Source organism: Ochotona princeps, chromosome 26, assembly GCF_030435755.1.
Source record: "Ochotona princeps isolate mOchPri1 chromosome 26, mOchPri1.hap1, whole genome shotgun sequence".
NCBI lineage: Eukaryota > Metazoa > Chordata > Mammalia > Lagomorpha > Ochotonidae > Ochotona > Ochotona princeps.
In genome coordinates, this window is record NC_080857.1 from 19,666,757 (window position 1) to 19,685,445 (window position 18,689).

Genomic DNA, 18,689 nt, shown 5'->3' on the forward strand with positions numbered 1-18,689 from the left:
TACCAGTTATTGCAAGTTGAGGATTTAGCCTCTGAGTCATCATTCTGGGTCCTATATTTTCATGTTTTAAATTAACTTCAATTCCATTTTCCATGAGCTTTGAAAGTTTATTAGAGAGGCCAAGCAATAAAGAGAAATGTTAAGTAGAGAAAGACAGATCATCCACACACTGATTTTAATGCCCACATGTCATGGCAGGCCAGGCTGAACCAAGGAGTCAGGAGGAACTCTAGGACTCCACATGGGTGGCAGACTGTATGTTAGACTCAGGACTCAAGCACCTGAGCCATCATCAGCTACTGCTTCCCAAGGCCAGTGCTGGCAGAAAGCAAACTCTGGCAGAGATCACAATCAAACCAAGGGCGCAGTGGAGTAGCCTAGTGGCTACATGCACTGGAATCCCATACAGGCGCTGGTTCATATCCCAGCAGCCCTGCTTCCATCCAGCTCCTTTCTTGTGCCAGGAAATGCAGTCAAACATGGCCCAAAACATTGGGAACCTACACCGGTGTGTGAGCCCTGGAAGACGCTCCTGGCTACTGGCTTCAGATCAGCTTAGTTTTGGCCACTGCAGCCACTTGGGGAGCAAACCAGTTGACGGGAGATTTTTTTCTGTCTCTCCTCTCCATAAATCTAATTTTCCAATAAAAATAAATAAATCTTAAATAAAAAAAAAAAAAAGAATGAAATTGAACACAGCAGCTGAGACTCTTTAAAGAGTTCCTGGAAAATAAACATCAAACTGAAAAGTTTTTGAGAAGTCATTTGTACCACAAAGAACTTATCCTGTGGTTTCATTTACATCAAATGTTTAAAACATCCTGGTAATACTACAAAGCAGTACATATGTAACATACAACAGGAAATCTACCTCATACAGGAAGACAGTTTGTTTTCCCAAGACCTGAAGGAGGGGTTTATGAGTGTTGTATGAAACCAGTAAGATTAACTGTAACTCCATAGAAAGAATTTTACCAAGATCTTGGGTGTGTAGTAAAGGACTGAGGCCAGCAAAACATCTGAATGGATCCAGGGAAGACAGAAGAGTAGGAAAATCAAGAAAGTTGGATTGGAGTGGTCCATGAACGTAATGCTAAAAATATGTACTTTACTCTGTATGAAATGCACGGTCATTACAGATTTATACTACTAACAGTTTGAGGAAGTGATCCTTATGCTCTAGATGCAGAGGCAGGCGAAAACTAAACACAGGGACTTCACAACTCCAAGAAAAGATGTGACTAGATGGAAGAAATAACTGAATTCTACTTCCATGAAAAAAAGAACATCCGCATTACCATTAGAACCCCACTGACCTAAAACTATTATTTATCCAGGGCAAAATGGCCACAAATACAGGCAAACAAATGTTATGGAGTGGTGACTCATGATTATCGGATCGTAAATAGTATTTTTTTTTTAGAGATTATGCTTAGCTGAGTCACAGATTATTTTATTTTTACAATGTTTTCATAAAGAAGCAGAGATCAGAAGTCATTTCTATTTTGAAAGATAACAAATAATTGTTGAGAGGAAAGGTTATTTTGGTTGTTTCTGTTGGTACAAGAAACCAATAATAAATCTATCTTATAACTGTAGTGTGAGTTACCAAAGAGGAAAATAAGGAAAATTCATACTCTGGTTTTAGCTATATTCTGTTTCTTTGACATGGGGCAATAATGCATTATTCTAATCTAACATGCAAAAATATGACATCACTTAGGATAGTCTTCATAAAACAATCCAGCTGAGGAAAATAATACTTTCAATTATTTTAGAATCTTTGCACCTCTAACAGATGGCAACCAATACAAACTATGTAGGTTGAAATACGTTTTGTACTTACTTACAAAGCTGTCTTAATGTATTAGTTCTTTTTGGAATAGTCTGTACCAGTGTTTTCTCTGGCAATTAACCTTGTCCAGCCTCCCTTACTACCTTCATCCCAACCTGGAACAAGCAAACCAACAGTCATCCACCCACTGTGGGTAGATAAAAGATTCACAATAACTACAAACTATAACGCACTCTCCTGCATTAGAACCACAAGTACATATGACAGTGATGAACTTGGAAAGCCCCTTATTCAACTATAGTGAGAATTCTTTCTCTTCCAACAGCACAGCTGATAGAGAAAAGATAGCACTGCACAAAACATACCCCATTGGAAGATTTCTTCTTCGCTTTCCATTCATCTAGCTGTGCCTTTGTCTTTGCATCAACTTTAACAAGCAGCTTCTTCTCTCCAATCTGCAGGTCGTGCAACAATCTGAGCGCACGAAGTGTAGATTCAGGCTCCTTATACTCACAGAATCCAAAAGCTAGAGAAAAATATGAATCATTAATGTAAATATCAACAAAATTGTGAAAGATTCAACAAATTTAAGGGAAAAAATCAACAGACTAAATGTTAAAATACTAAGACTACTTAAACGGTGACTTCACTGTTGTCCTTCAACTCCCTGTGACAACTATGTCTTTCATTTTTAGCACTGTTCAACAATCAGAGGGGTGGAGCCAAAGCAAAGGAAGAAAAATTACAATTACAAGCAAAGTGCTATTTATAATATGCTCTGATAAATATTTAGCAGAGGTGGCAGGTGTCTGGCAGTTTCAACACGCCCTTGCAGATGCCCAGTGCTCCACTTTCATGGTTTTTTTCCCCTTCCAAAGATTTATTTAAAAGGCATAGTTACAGAAAGAGAAACAAATCATCCATACAATGGTTCTCTCTCCTAATGACTTAAAATGTCAAGGGCTTAGCCAGGATGAAGTGGGGAGCCACGAGCTACATCTGTGTCGCCCAAGCTGGTAGCAGGGTCTCAAGTATTTGAGCCATTTTCTAACTGCTTTCCAGGTGTTTTGGGAGGGAGCTGGATCAGAAGTGGAGTGCAGCCCAGATGCTAAAAGCGCTGCTGGCCACAGCTGGAGCCACTGAAGCAAAATACTGGCCACAGAGATCCGACTCCATTCCTAATAACAGATTCCTGATAACGCCTAACCTAGTAGGAAGCAGATGGCTCAAGCCATGGCTCTCTGTCAGCTATAAACCAGTTCCAAATTGAGCTTTGAGCTCCTGTCTTTGATTTGGCAAAGTCGCAGATGGGTGGGAGTGAGTCCGATTTTAGAATTCCACTCTGTCTCTCTGCCTTTCAAGTAAGTAAAAATAGATGAAGTGATTGCCTGAGACACTGATATCCTGCATCAGAGGGCAACCAATCAGCTCCCACGGGGCCTCTCCTGATCCGATCCCCTGGTAATACCTCTGACAGACAGAAGGTGCGGGCCTAACCCTCCTCCTCACAGTTGAGGGACCTGTGTGAGTCTGCAGATGGAAGCGGTCACTGCTCGGTACAGAACAAGGAACCAATTATACCTCAGACATCCAGACCTGTCGTAACCTCTACCTTCTCTCTGAAACTCTGACGCTACAAGCCAAAATATATAAACCTTAAAATAAAATATATACACATATATTATCAACCAGGTGCTTCTTTCAACAAGCAGGAAAAAGTTTGCTTTCAAGAGTAACTGAGTCATCTGATAACTTTTTTCCTCCAATTCTCTTCGTAACTTGCAACTGTCCCACCTTGACCATATGATCCTGCCAAAGATGCTTTCAAGTATAAGAAATGAGCCACTCTGAAACATTTTTGTATCTACTACATTCTTCTATTTCACTTTTCTACATTTAAAATCTCAAATTTCAGCTATCAGCTTCTACCAGCATTTTCTTCCTGCTACTTCCTGGAAAGGAATTGTTAAAATAACAGTCATTATTATCAATAATGAAAATAACACTTTCAAACTGATTTGTACAAATAGGATAAAGTAGACAACAAATAAAAAAATATGGCCTACCTTGTAGTTTTCCAGATGCACCCTGAACTCTCTTCCAGCTCAAAACCAAACCACATTTCTTAAACACACACAAAAAAAACACAGAAGAAAAACCCATTACCAGTTAATAAAATAATTTTAACACAAGTGAGGGCACAAAAGCATTCCCAAGACAGGAGATTATGGCAAAACAAAACCCCCCCGCCCCTAAAAAATGCACTTCAACAACATTCAAAAACACTGGGCCGCCACGGCGGGGCTCAACTGGCTTATATAACCCTAACGACCCTTCAAGAAGCAGGACCCCATCTGCACACCAGGTCAAGTCTAAGAGTCTCCACTTCCCATCCAGCTCCATCTTTCTACAAAAGGAGTTTAGGCCTCTATTATGGTACAACAAGTCCAGCAATGGCCTGTGGCACAGGGATCCCATTCTGGGGAGTGAATCAGCACCTGGAAGATCTGCCCCAGTCTTTCCTTCTCCTTCCAATAAAAATTTTAAAAAACACAACCAATGAATCTTCGAAGAAATTTTCTACAAACATTAAAAACGCAGGAAGAAATACCCATTCAAAATGTTTTGTCTCGAAGTTTTAAACATGTAACAAACAGCAAATTATAAAAGTAAAATTAAAAAAAAAAAAAGATTTAAAGTAAATTTTGAAAAGTGTTACAACATTTAAAGCAAACAATAGTTGAACTTACAGCTAAGAGCTGTCTTATCAGCATGTCTGAGGCTTTCTCAGAAATATTGCCTACAAAGACGGTGGTGGTAGGGCCACAGTTCTCATCATTTTCTTTAGCCTTTAAGCCGGGATGATCCTTTCTGGCACCCAAATGCTTCCCAACCATGGACACAGTGGGCACCAAGACCTGGAAAGAAAGCCAGGAAAATAGGATATGATGATTCCTGCAAGGTTTACTGTAATAGTAACTTTAAAAAATGCTTTTAAAGTAGGGCATATATATATATATGTGTGTGTATATATATATATGTATATATGTATATGTGTGTGTATATATATATATATAAAACACATTATTACTAAAGCCTAAACTTTGTGCTCCTGCAACACAACGCATTTCACTCACACAAACTTCTTAACAACCTAAGTTTCAGTATTGTTTAAAAAATTTTTTTCTTAAAGTTGGTAAACTTGAGCCCGGTGGCATGGCCTAGCAGCTAAAGTCCTTGCCTTGAAAGCCCCGGGATCCCATATGGGCGCCGGTTCTAATCCCGGCAGCTCCACTTCCCATCTAGCTCCCTGCTTGTGGCCTGGGAAAGCAGTCGAGGACGGCCCAAAGCTTTGGGACCCTGCACCCGCATGGGTGATCACTGGCTATTTCCAATCTGCCTGCTCCCTGTGGCCTGGGAAAGTAGGAGAGGATGCTCGAAAGCCTCAGGACCCTGCACAGATGTGGGAGAATGGGAGCTCCTGGCTCCCAGTTTAGGATTGGCTCATCTCCAGCACTACAGCCATTTCGGGAGTGAACCAACAGATGGAAGATTTTTGTCTCGCCTCTAGAAATGTGCCTTTCCAATATATCTTTGAAAAAAAATTTTTGAAAAAAAAAATTAATATATAAGGAAATCTCCCACATGAAAACAATCTATTGCATAAATGAACCCCACCAATCAAAAAAGATGACCAAATAAAAGCTAATAAAATTATTACTATTTATTCTGCACAACAGTACATCACCATTTATGAAACATTAACAAGTCTGGACAATTAAACTGATTAGAGAGCACTTTAGGATAGGCAATAACTAGCTTGAAGATACCACACAACAATATAGAGAAAGGAAAGACAAAACAATAAATAAATTGGAGGTGTGAGGAAACAGTAGCAAGATACTGAAGATACTGAAAGTTCATTATTCAAATTGCATTTGAAAAATAAAATTTTTTGGGCCCAGTGCAGTGGCCTAGCGGCTAAAGTCCTCGCCTTGAACGCCCCGGGATCCCATATGGACGCCGGTTCTAATCCCCGCAGCTCCACTTCCCATCCAGCTCCCTGCTTGTGGCCTGGGAAAGCAGTCGAGGACGGCCCAAAGCTTTGGGACCCTGCACCCGCATGGGAGACCTGGAAGAGGTTCCTGGTTCCCGGCTTCAGATCGGCGCAGCACCGGCCCGTTGCGGCTCACTTGGGGAGTGAATGATTGGACGAAGAGCTTCCTCTCTGTCTCTCCGCCTCTCTCTGTATATCTGACTTTGCAATAAAAACAAATAAACTTCAAAAAAAAAAAAAAAGAAAGAAAAAGAAAATTTTTTAATTAAAAAAAAAAAAAACATGGGCCCATCAAAGTAGCCTAGCAGCCTTGTGTGTGGCAGGATCCCATATGGGCACCAGTTTGGTTTGTTTTTTTTTTTTTAAAGATTTATTTTATTTTTATTGAAAAGGCGGATATACAGAGAGCAGAGACAGAGAGGAAGATCTTCCATCCGATGATTCACTCCCCAAGCGGCCGCAACAGCTGGAGCTGAGCCGATCCTAACCCAGGAGCCTCTTCCAGGTCTCACACGCAGATGCAGGGTCCCAAGGCTTTGAGCCATCCTCCACTGCTTTCCCAGTCCACAGGCAGGGAGCTGGATGGGAAGTGGAGCTGCTGGGATTAGAATTGGCGCCCATATGGGATCCCCGTGCAAGGCGAGGACCTTAACCACTACGCCATCGCTCCAGGCCCAATGGGCACCAGTTCTAATCCCAATGGCCCCGCTTCCCTTCCAGCTCCCTTCTTGTGACCTGGGAAAGTACTAGAAGACGGCCCAAGGCCTTGGGACCATTCACCCATGTGGGAGATCCAAGGAGGTTCCAGGCTCCTGACTTCGCATTATCTCAACTCCAGCCAGTGAGGCTGCTTGAGGTGTGAATCAGCGGGTGGCTTCCTCTCTGTCTCACCTCTTTGTAGATCTGACTTTACAATAAAAATAAATATATCTGAAAAAAAAGAGAGAGACGTGAAATATAACTAAAGAAACGATAAAAAAGGACAATATTCGTATCATAATAAATGTATGAATCGCTTAGATATAGGGAAAAATAAAATCATCACTCCATGGAGCAAATTTTAGGGGCAATTGTAAATACAAATAGCTCGGGGGGGGGGAAGAACTTATTCAAGAAAGTAATGCAATATTTACATACCTCTTTCATTACTTTTGAACATATAATCAAGGCTTTTTGGTTTTACTTTTTAGCTTTAAATGCACACAACTATCACAATTCCTGATGACTTCACAGGCTGTACTTACAGTTGGAGCAGGAGCCATAATACTCATTGGCACAGGAATCATGGGGGTTCCTACAAAAGCAAAAACACCTTGAGTCTTATCACCACTACCAATATGACTACATACAATATGAGTGATATAACATGAAAGCACATACAGCCACGCACAGCTAACCGAAATGGAAATAAAGGCTACAGCACCAGTGCTGAGCGCAGTCACAGCTGCTGCCTCTAGTACCACCACTCACCTGCACCATGCTGCCTTCCCAGCTGCCACAGCAGCTCGCTGGAGGGCAAATCAGCAGGCCGAAGCACATGCCGTTCACTCATTCTCTGACACTTTTTCAAATAAATAAATTCTTTTATTTAAAGGACAAAATTTTTTATAAAATTAATCTGGAAATTTGAATAATACATCACACAAAAACACTCACTGAAGCACAAAGAAGATGGCTATCCAGAGCCATTCGTAAGAGCTGTGTCCAAGTTGTGCCAACTGCCTCCAGCCCAGGACCCGCGTGGGAGACCAGGGGGAGACCAGGAGGAGTACAGGGGGAGACCAGGGGGAGTCCAGGAGGAGTCCAGGGGGAGACCAGGGGGAGACCAGGAGGAGTCCAGGGGGAGACCAGGGGGAGTCCAGGAGGAGTCCAGGAGGAGTCCAGGAGGAGTCCGGGGCTGCTTGCGTCAACCTGCTCCAACCAGTCACTGTGACTACTTGTGGGGGGAACATATGAATAACATTTTCTCTTTCTTACTCACTCATAATTCTGCTTTTCAAGTATTTTTTAAAAGACATTTTATTTTCATTAGAAAGTCAGATATACAGAGAGGAGGAGAGACAGAGAAAGATCTTCCTCCGATGATTCACTTCCCAAGTGTGCACAACATTCAGAGATGAGCCGATCTGAAGCCAGGAGCCAAGAGTCAGTTTCAGCTCTCCCCACATGGGTGCAGGGTTCCAAGTCTTTGGTCTGTCCTCAACTGCTTTCCCAGGCCACAAGTACGGAGCTGGTTGGAAGCGTTTTTTGCTGGCATTAGAACTGGTGCCCATATGGAATCATGGCACATGCAAGGCGAGTATTTTAGCCATAGGTTACTGCGCCAGGCACATATATTTCTTTTTAAATCTTAAAAATTCCCATTTAGGAAGCCCAGTGGGATGCCTGTTCTAATCCCACCAGCCCTGAATCCCATCCAGCTCCCTGCTTGTGGCCTAGGAAAGCAGTCAAGGACGGCCCAAAGCCTTGGGACCCTGCACCTGCGTGGGAGACCCAGAAGAAGCTCCTGGCTCCTAGCTTCACACTGGATCAGCTCCAGCTGTTGCGGCTGCTTGGGAAGTGAATCATCAGATGGAAGATCTTTCTGTCTCTCCTCCCTCTGTATATCTGACTTTCAAATAAAAATAAAATAAATATTTCTTTAAAAACATTAAGCCTATTTCAAAATTGAGGAGTCTTGCCTAAAATTCACACAGACCTATTTGCAAAATCTCTGAAAGGGAAATGCTATGAATTAACTCATCAAATGAGCCAACTCAAGGTACTGTTGATTTTGCCATCACAAAACTTTCTGTTAAAATACTGTAATTTCAGGGTCTGGCGCGATAGCGTAATGGTTAAGGTCCTCGCTTTGAACGCACCGGGATCCCATATGGGCGCCGGTTCTAATCCCGGCAGCTCCACTTCCCATCCGGCTCCCTGCCTGTAGCCTGGGAAAGCAGTTGAGGACGGCCCAAAGCTTGGGACCCTGCACCGGTATGGCAGACCCAGAAAGAAGTTCCTGGCTCCTGGCTTTGGATCGGCACAGCACCAGCCGTTGCCACTTGGGGAGTGAATCATCGGATGGAAGATCTTCCTGTCTCTCCTCCTCTCTGTACATCTGTCCTTCGATAATTTCAGGCCCGGCATAATTGCCTAGCAGCTAAGGTCCTGCCTTGAACACACTAGGATACAATATGGACACCGGTTCTAATTTCTGGCGGCCCTGCCTCTCTTCCCACCCAGCTCCCTGCTTGTGGCCTAGGAAAGTAGTTGAGGACAGCCCAAAGCCTTGGGACCCTGCACTCATGTGGGAGACCAGTTAGATCTTCCTCTCTGTATATTTAACTTTGCAATAAAAATAAATAAATTTTTAAAAAATAAATTTAAAAAATTACTGTAATTTCAATAGAAAATCTGATTTTTAAAAGCATGTTATGTCCTTGATGCATAGTCTCCTTCAAATAAAATCTCAACGATTTACAAAATCTTTGTTCATTTCAGATTGAGTTACATAAATGCTATGTCAAAATCCTGCTACAAGCAAATTCTGAGAGCTCTCAAGATAAATTACTATCTTTAGGAGTGCAGAAAAGGAAACTTAATGAAATGCTTTTAACCCACTATAAGACAGCTACTCACATGCCTGAGAAAAACTCTTTCCCTTAAGCCAAGCACTATCAGCTGCTACTCTAGGATAGGGGGCTCTCAATTGTGAGTTCCTTACGCTTAATGAAAGAGCACAAGGAATTAACAGTGACCCCATGGCCTCTCTGTCTCGCCTCCTTTCTGTATATCTGACTTTCCAATAAAAATAAATAAATCTTTTTTGAAAATCAACAAATAAAAAATAAAGATCAAGATCTAAATTATACAGGATTCATTTTGCTAGGACCTAATATTTATTCAAAGAAGCTGGTGCTATGGTATAGTTGGTTAAGGTTTTTCCTGAGGTACCAACCTGACTGCTATTCCCGTGTGGGATACAGGGAATGCTAAACTAAATATAAATCTTCGACTTTTTTTTTAAGCTTCACAGAACTGTGGATAAATGAAGCTTTTATACACTTATCTAGAAAATTCTCAGACACATATAGGTGCGGTGAAGCAAAAAATAAATCAAAGTGACAGAATTCTGTATCATGACAACACCACATATCTGCTTTGGAAAAAAATAGGAGAATACACATTGATACTGGCTAACATTTTATACATATTAAAAAAAGAATGAGAAAGAATTAATCACCCTGAATTATCCGCCTTTATCATTTAAAAAGACGGTAACAATAGCTATGTGGGTATGCACATACTTTTTAATTTGTGAGTGATATAAATGTATTTCTTAAATGCAAAAAAAAAAAAAAAAAAAACTTTAAACTTTCCAGCTTCATATAAACTAGTTACAAAGACTCCTACCACAGAAAATGAGACATCAATGCTTCCACATGCTAACAGGGAATTCTACTACCAATATATTCATATTATCATAGTCAAATAATACATGTATTATTCTTGAAAAGTTAAAACCACAATAGCAAAACCAGAGGTTTCCTTAAAAAGAAAAAGTAGGGGAGAACCAGCTTACCTGGAGGTACTGGTGGAGGAAAGCCAGGAAACTGTGGGGGTGGGATCCCCGGGGGGAGGGCTGGGATCCCCATGGGAGGGCGATTCAAGTGGGGGGGGAAAGACATTCTCACTGCAGCAGTCTGAAAAAGAAATCATGACAACCCTTTTATTTGAAAATCTCACAATTTTGTATGTCTGGTTTGTAGGCCTTCACTTTTTGTCATCTGCAAAATTCTAAATTTTCTTACCCAAAGGAATTGGCAAACACCCTCTTTTTATGTATTTATTGAGAATTTTTTAGAACCTTTATTTTTTTCCTAAACCAAGTTCCCAAAATGTACATACTCTTAGATAAGGACAGACTCATACAACCATGCTGGACTACATATATAAGCAGAAAAAAAGTTTGAGGTTCAATTACAAGCACCAATGAGGCTTTCAAAACCAGAGTCCAGAGGGTATGGTAAGAGCTTTTTCTTATGTGCTCTTACGTTTATTTTATAAACACTCATCAGCACTCTGAAAACTAAATTTAAAGGTTACACAGTATTTGTTGATTCAAAGTTGGCCGGTTTCTCAAGGACAAATGCGTCAGAGAACTACAAACCTAAGGGACAAACCTAACTCCTGACATCAGGTCATGGTAACCACTCAGAGATGCATTTTGTGATAACAACAAGTTCTGGGAGCTGGGATTGGCCATGGCAACCTGCTACACTGACACAACTTCTGGGCGAAGGTTCAAATCCTGACTCTTCTGCCTCTGAGCCACCTCTCTGCTGTAACTTGAGACCCAGATGGAGTTCCAGGCTCCTATCCCTGCCTGTGGGCCATTTTGGGAACAAAGGAATAAATCTATCTATCCATCTATCTATAATTTATCTATCATCTATCTCTCTCCCTTTCCCTTAATCTCCGTAACGGCTTTTCAAATAATAAATATCTTTTTAAGAAGTTATAATTTGGGGTGGTGCTATGGCTCAACTGGTTACTCCTCCACTTCCAAGTGCCAGCATCCTACATATGGAAGCTCATTTTCTGGCTGCTTCACTTCATATCCAACACCCTGCTCGCAGCCTGGAAAAGCAGTACAGGATGGTCCAAAGCCTTAGGACCCTGCAACTGCATGGGAAACCAGGAGGAAGCTCCTGGCTTATGATCATCCTAGCTCTGGTTGTTGCCAATGGGAAGTGAACAAGTGGATGGAGGATCTCTCCTCTCTGTGACACAGTCTTTCCAATAAATATTTTCTTAAAAGCAAACCTCTCCTCTATTCCTCAAAATCAGGAACCAAGGACCCGGCACGGTAGCCTAGTGGCTAAAGCCCTTGCCTGGCATGTGCTGGGATCCCATATGAGCACAGGTTCATATCACGGCTGCTCCATTTCTTGTGCTCCCTACTTGTGGCCTGGGAAAAAGAGTCGAGGACGGCCAAAACCTTGGAACCCTGAACCTGCATGAGAGATCTGGAAGCTCCTGAACAGCTCATTTCTTTTTCTTCTCCTTTTTTTTTTTAAGGATTTGTTTATTTATTTAGTATTTGGAAAGGCACATTTACAGAGAGGAGATACAGAGAGCAAGACCTTCCACCCACTGGTTCCCTCCCCAAGTAGCCACAATAGATAAAGCTGAGCTGATCTGCAGCCAGGAGTCTCCTCCAGGTCTCCCACACAGATACAGGGACCCAAGGCCTTGGGCCATCTTCTACTCCCCTTCTCAGGCCAGAAGCAGGGAGCAGGATAGGAAGTGGAGCAGCCAGGACATAAGATGGTGCCCATATGGGATCCCGGGGGACACAAGGTAAGGACTTTGAGCCACTGAGCCACTGTGCCAGGCCCTAGCATTTGATTTTGAAGAACAGAACACACTGACCTGTTCAGTTTGTCATTTGATCACAGGAAATACTATCATTTAATTTAAAACATTTAATTTTCCTCTCTCAAAAAAATTTTAATTGATTAATTAAAAAAGTTTTCCTCTCTCAAATTTTTATAGTTTGTCAATATGTACAATCACTAAGAACTATTGAAAACAGTAGAAAAACAAAAGCAATGTTAGGAAGTCCTAGTTGAGCTCCACAAGCAATTTTTAAAAAGGCGCAGAAGCAGGTAGGTCTCACATCAGCAATAGCTCTAAAATAGTGACTGATACTCTGGAGATACTTCTGCTCAGCATTAAAAAAATGTTTCCAGTTTTGCAAACGCTTTAAAAATTGTCTGTGTCTGTTACCCACTCTTTCGTAACTCATCTTTATTCATACTTCAGAAGACAGGATGAACAGCCCAAGTCCTGCAATCCCCTGAGCCCCAAAGTTTGATGTCCATCAATACGCTTCCCGAAGGATCTCTGAGGAACAGAAACGAACACACTGTGTGTGCTTCTCCACCAAATGTAATCTTTTGGACTGACCCATCCATTTCTTACTACTTGGAACACTGCTTCACAACAAATCAAGTTGTTCCGTTGCCTGCAGCACAGCACTTATCACAACACAGAAACATAGTCAACAACATTACATGGTGGCTCCACTTGTTAGCTACTGCAGACAACACTTGGGAAACACAGGAGGCCTTCTAAAAGTTCATGGAAAATGCACGTTATAACAAGAACAAGCTTGAATTTCAAAACTTTATTCCACCCAACTACATTTCTTTTTTTTTTTTTTTAAGATCAATGTTTTTATTTGAAAGAGTGACAAAGAGAGGTCTTTCAACCACTGTTTCATTCCCTAGATGGCTATCACCGCCAGAGCTGAGCTGATCCAAAGCCAGGAACAGCTTTCTCCGGGTTGCTCATATGTATGCAGGGTCCCAAGGCTTTGGGCTATCTGCTTTCCCAGGCCATCAGCAGGGAACTATCCAAGTAGCGGGAACTATCAGAGTAGGGTTCGCTTTAGAATGATAACTAGAATGAGAAAGCACCCAGGTTGTTTTCTTGCTCCTTTTGGAAACCTGTCCCTGTAGGGTACATGTTTATTCCCAGGATATGGTAATCCTTGGCTGTAAGAATTCCCATTTCGACAATTTTTCTGTCTTTGCTTAAAGTTGTAGTTCTTCATTCCGCCATGCTTCTGTGTCTGTGTAAATCCTCTGTTGCTTCTCATTTGGGAGTGAACCAGTACATCTCTTTCTCTTTTGCTCTTTGCATGTGGCTGTAAAGGTGCGTGTTACCACCACCTGGAAGGGAGTCTGGCTCTGCAGAGCCCATCTGACAAAGCACATTTTCCTTTGAAGTCTAAATCCAAAGAGTAAGCGTGTCATCAATCACACATGTCAAGTAGGCCTTGGGACCCTGTACCCGCGTGGGAGGTTCAGGAAAGGTTCCTGGTTTCAAATAGCTCTGTCCCGGGCCCGGCGCCGTGGCCTAGTGGCTAAAGTCCTCGCCTTGAATGCACCCGGGATCCCATATGGGCACCAGTTCTAATCCCGGCAGCTCCACTTCCCATCCAGCTCTCTGCTTGTGGCCTGGGAAAGCAACTGAGGACGGCCCAAAGCTTTGGGACCCAGCACCCATGTGGGAGACCCAGAAGAGGTTCCAGGTTCCCGGCTTCGGATCGGCGCACACCAGCCGTTGAGGCTCACATGGGGAGTGAATCATCGGACGGAAGATCTTCCTCTCTGTCTCTCCTCCTCTCTGTATATCTGACTTTGTAATAAAATAAATAAATCTTTATAAAAAAAATAGCTCTGTCCCATTGCGGCCACTTGGGGAGTGAACCAGCAGATGAAGGATCTTGTTATCTGTCTCCTCTCTGTAAAATCTAACTCCCCAATATAACACATAATTAAAAAAAAAATTCTTAAAAAAAAAAAATAAATAAAAAAAAATAATAAAAAAAAATTTAAAAAAAAAAAAAATTCTTAAATACACATACACACACACTTTCAGGGGCCAGCATTTTAGTATAGTGTATTAAGCTATATCTTATGATGCCAGGGCACCAACAATGTCAGTTCAAGTCTTGACTGCTCTACTTCCATACTAGCTCCCTGCTAACGACCTGGAAAAGGCAGCCCAAAATGGCCCAAGTACTTGGGGACCTGGCACACTCGTGGAAGTCCCAGACGGAGCTCCTAGTTGCAGCGCGGCACAGCCCCATTCATTCAGGTCATCTTCTAAGTGAACCAAGAGACAGAAGATTTCTCTCCTGTCTCTCCCTTTCTCTTTGTAACTTTCAATTAACTAAATCTTAACAAATATTATCTATATCTCTTCAAATCTGCAAATAAAAGCTTAGTGCCACTGTTAGTATATAGTGCTTATATAAGAGTAAAAATGTTTTCTAAAAATCTCAGTACCATACACTACAAATGCAGAAAACAAAACAACAAAAATCAAACCTCAAAACCTTTTTGTAAGCAAAAAAGAGGAAATCTAGGGTTCAGAGCAATGGCTCAATGGCTCAATCCTCACATTGCATACCCCTCAATCCCATATGAGCATCAGTTTATGTCCCGGCAGCTCCACTTCCCATCCAGCTCCCTGCTTGAGGTCTGGGAAAGCAGTCAAGGACAGCCCAAAGCCTTGGGACTCGCGTGGGAGACCTAGAAGTTCCTGGCTCCTGGTTTCAATGGCTCAGCTCTAGTCTGTGAGGCCATTTGGGAAGTGAAGCAGTGGACGAAAGATCATTGTCTTTCTTCTCTCTGCAAAAGCTAATCTGCCTTTCCAATAAAAATAAGTAAATCTAAAACAGAAAGAGAAGTCTAATAACCTCACAATGAATTATTTGATAACAACTTCCTTCTGGGACCCGGCAGCGTGGCCTAGTAGCTAAAGTCCTCCCCTTGAACGCCCCAGGATCCCATATGGGTGCCGGTTCTAATCCCGGCAGCTCCACTTCCCATCCAGCTCCCTGCTTGTGGCCAGGGAAAGCAGTTGAGGACAGCCCAATGCATTGGGACCCTGCACCTGCATGGGAGACCTGGAAGAGGTTCCTGGTTCCCAGCTTCGGATTGGCGCGCACCGGCCATTGCGGCTCACTTGGGGAGTGAATCATCGGACGGAAGATCTTCCTCTCTGTCTCTCCTCCTCTGTGTATATCTGACTTTGTAATAAAATAAATAAATCTTTAAAAAAAAAAAACAACTTCCTTCTGTAAACAAACAGGGTTTCATCATGTATTATTTCATCTACTCTCTTACATTACCTGGTGTAAATTTAGCATCCTCTTTTCACAAATGAAGAAGCTAGCTTGCCCAAGAGAACATAACCAGTGTGTGGGGACGGGAAAGCGGGGTATCCTGAGATGAGCAATTCAACAGCTCTTTTCACTGTACCCCAATGCCTTGACATCAAGAGCACACAGCAAGAACTACTAAAAAGTCTGTATCAAGCTTCTGCTCTTAAGTGAAAACTAACAAATACCAGGTGACACAGACCAAAGGCTAAGGCATTTGGATCCGGCACGTCAGGATTCTACAGGTTTCTTTTAGTTAGACCTCAACCTTCATTCATGATGTGTTTGCTGCTACGCCTCATTTCCCAGATGAGGAAAACCAAGGATTATAAAAAAATTAATCGAATTACAAAATGGCTTATGACCTACTCGAGTTACATCCAACTGATGCCCAAGTGAATGTGTGCAAAGGGTTCAAGCTAAAAAAAAAAAAAAAACTTACAGAATTAAAGCTCCATCGAATGACTGTTTCTCCATGCCTGCCAACTGCCTAGGAACAGTCCTGCCCCGGCACTAGTTAGCCTTCGGGTGCAAGGCAGGTCTGTTCCAATCGACCCAGAACCAAAGTGACATTTCCTATTCATCTTCTCGGAAAATGCGTTTAAAAAGCAACGCTGCAAAAACAAACAAAAAAAAAGTTCCTCCCACCCCCATTTGAACGTGGAGCTTGGCAATCCTTTGGAATGAATGGAGATCCGATTTAGGCCACCCTGAGAAAGGGGGAAAAGACGGGAGGGGGGCAGGACGGCGACGCTCCCCATACCTGCACCCAGCAAGCGCCGAGACGGGGTGCTCAGCTACATCCTGAGAGGGGTGCAGCCCCGTGTGCCCTGCGGCGGGCTCCAGGGCACCCCAGAGCCCCGTGCTCGGCCTGCACCCCGCTCGAAAGCGTAAGCCTGTGGGGTACTAGGCCCGGAAAAACTACCGCGGGGGCTGCACGGGCTGCCCAAAGAAAGGGGTGTCGGGAAAGGGCTCCCCGGCGCGCCATCCATCGTTGCGGGGCTGGCGAGGAGGCCAGAGAGGGACAGAGGCGGAACATGGACGGGACAGTAAAACGCGGGCCACAATGCCGGGGAGGAAAACTAGGCGGGCAGGGCCGGCCTGCACGGGCGCCCACTAGGCCCGGTGGGTTTCGAGGCCTCAGAAGACCCCAGAAATCCAAGCCTCGTGCCTGTCCCCTCCCCCACGGCCACCCCTCCCCCGCCTCACCCCTACTCCATTCCGGCCCTTTCGCAGCCACCCCGGCTTTGCCTCCTCCCTCAAGCGAGGTAGCTAGCACTCGGTCCCGGTTTCTCTACACGTCCGGAAGCGTGAACTCACCTGCCGCTAAGAAATCGGGACTGTTTTCGCAGTCTTTCCGGATCCGAGGGCCGAGTGGATTTCACCGGTTCGAAATATCGGGGTACCGCCCGTGAGGGAGACGGGCTCCGAAAAGCCTCCTAGCACAGGCCGCAAACAGCGCCGCGCTGCGCGGGGAGCCTCTGGAGGTCTTCCTCTTGCCCGGCGTGCACTGCAGCCGGGGGCGTGGTGCGGGGGACCATAGAGAAGAGCGTGGCTAGAGGGTGCCCGCTGTCCGCCCCGGCTCAGCCGGCCTGGACGGCGGCACCATAGAGAAGGAGCGCACGTGGAGACTAGAAGGGCTCCGGCTGTAAATGTCGACACACCCTGCCATTTTTGATTGGAGCCGATTGAATCTTATGACTACGCGACGCCATCTTGAGGTGAAGGTTCTGGCCGTGTCTGGCGCGAGGGTGGTTAGCGGATTTTTCACTTTCTTCAAGGATTAGAATTTTACCCCGTGGTTCACTGAGGTTCGGTGGACTAGTAACTGGGCCCGCACTAAAACACGGAGGAAACCCCCGCAAGGACTCATTTTCCCATGGAAAACAACTTTGATACAAACACGTAACTGTGGCTGAATTTTTTTCTTTTTTTTTTAAGTGAAAACGCACACAGGAAACCTCATGTACGGGCATAGCATCAAAGAAGTGGCTGAAGCACTTTTGAAATACGTTTAAAAGGGGGGGGGGGGGGCAGAGAGTAAGGGAGCTGACAGGATGACTCAAAGGATAAACCTTTCCGTTACAAGCTCCGAGATCCCGTTTTATTACAGAATGCCAGAGAGATCACCCTAGACTTGTAAGATGTTAGGAGAAATCTTTATTGCCCAAGCTTGGCAAAGGCAGTTTCCGCTACACTCCAGGAACCACTGCACCGCGTGGCAGAAGTCAGGGGGTTTTAAGCTCTCAACCTCCAGTTAGTTTAAAAGGTGCACAGGAGTGTTTTATCATGCAATACAAAACTTCTGATTAACTTAAGTAACTGGAGGCAGGAAGGAAAGGGGAGGAGACACTGACAGCTTCCCCCTAAAGGTAGAATTAACATTTCATTACTGTTAGACCCCACCTTTCCTAGAATTCTTTTGAAAGTACACAATTATAAATATAAAGAACTTGGGCCAGGCACAGTAGCCTACTGGCTAAAAGTCCTGACATTGCACATGCCAGTATTCCTGGTAAATTCTCCGGTGGCCAAATGTTAGATTCACCGCTCGCCAGGGAAAGAATACCATCAGATGGAGGATCTTCCTCTCTGTCTCTCCTCCACTCTGTTTATCCTGTTTAAAAAAAAAAATTTTTTTAAGATTTATTTATTTTTTTTTTTATTGGAAAGGCAGATATACAGAGAGGAGGAGAGACAGAGAAAAACTTCCGTCTGTTGATTCACTCACCAAGCACCTGCAACAGCTGGAGTTGATCCAATCCAAAGCCAGGAGCCCAAGAGCCTCTTCCAGGTCTCCCACATGGGTCCAGGGTCCCAAGACTTTGGACCATCATCCACTGCCTGCCCAGGCCACAAGCAGGGAGCTGGAAGGGAAGCAGAGCTGCCAGGATTAGAACTGGTGCCCAAGAGGGAACTCAGTAACTGCAAGGCAAGAACTTTAGCCACTAGACTACCACACTGGGTGTTCTTAACAGAGAGCCTTAACCTCCAGATTCAGAGAAAGAGAGAAAATAATGTTCCTGAAAAGATAAATTGAAAACTGGACCCGAGGACAGCCCAGAGCCTTGGGACCCTGCACCTGCATGGGAGACCCAGGAAGAAGCTCCTGGCTC

The 18,689-nt window shown here is 43.7% G+C and overlaps 1 protein-coding gene across 1 annotated transcript in view; it reads right to left on the bottom strand.

The window, feature by feature from the left end:
- RBM25 (RNA binding motif protein 25) overlaps positions 1–17,391 on the bottom strand; it is a 43,455-nt gene extending 26,064 nt beyond the window's left edge. Inside the window, exons 1-6 of the mRNA XM_004584419.3 lie at positions 16,894–17,391; positions 10,417–10,537; positions 7,097–7,146; positions 4,546–4,713; positions 3,862–3,919; positions 2,161–2,321 (exon numbers count right to left, since the gene is read on the bottom strand). Of these exons, the coding sequence (XP_004584476.1) occupies positions 2,161–2,321; positions 3,862–3,919; positions 4,546–4,713; positions 7,097–7,146; positions 10,417–10,522 (543 nt within the window). The 5' untranslated portion in view covers positions 10,523–10,537; positions 16,894–17,391. The remainder of the gene's footprint in view (positions 1–2,160; positions 2,322–3,861; positions 3,920–4,545; positions 4,714–7,096; positions 7,147–10,416; positions 10,538–16,893) is intronic.
- Positions 17,392–18,689: the final 1,298 nt, after the last annotated feature.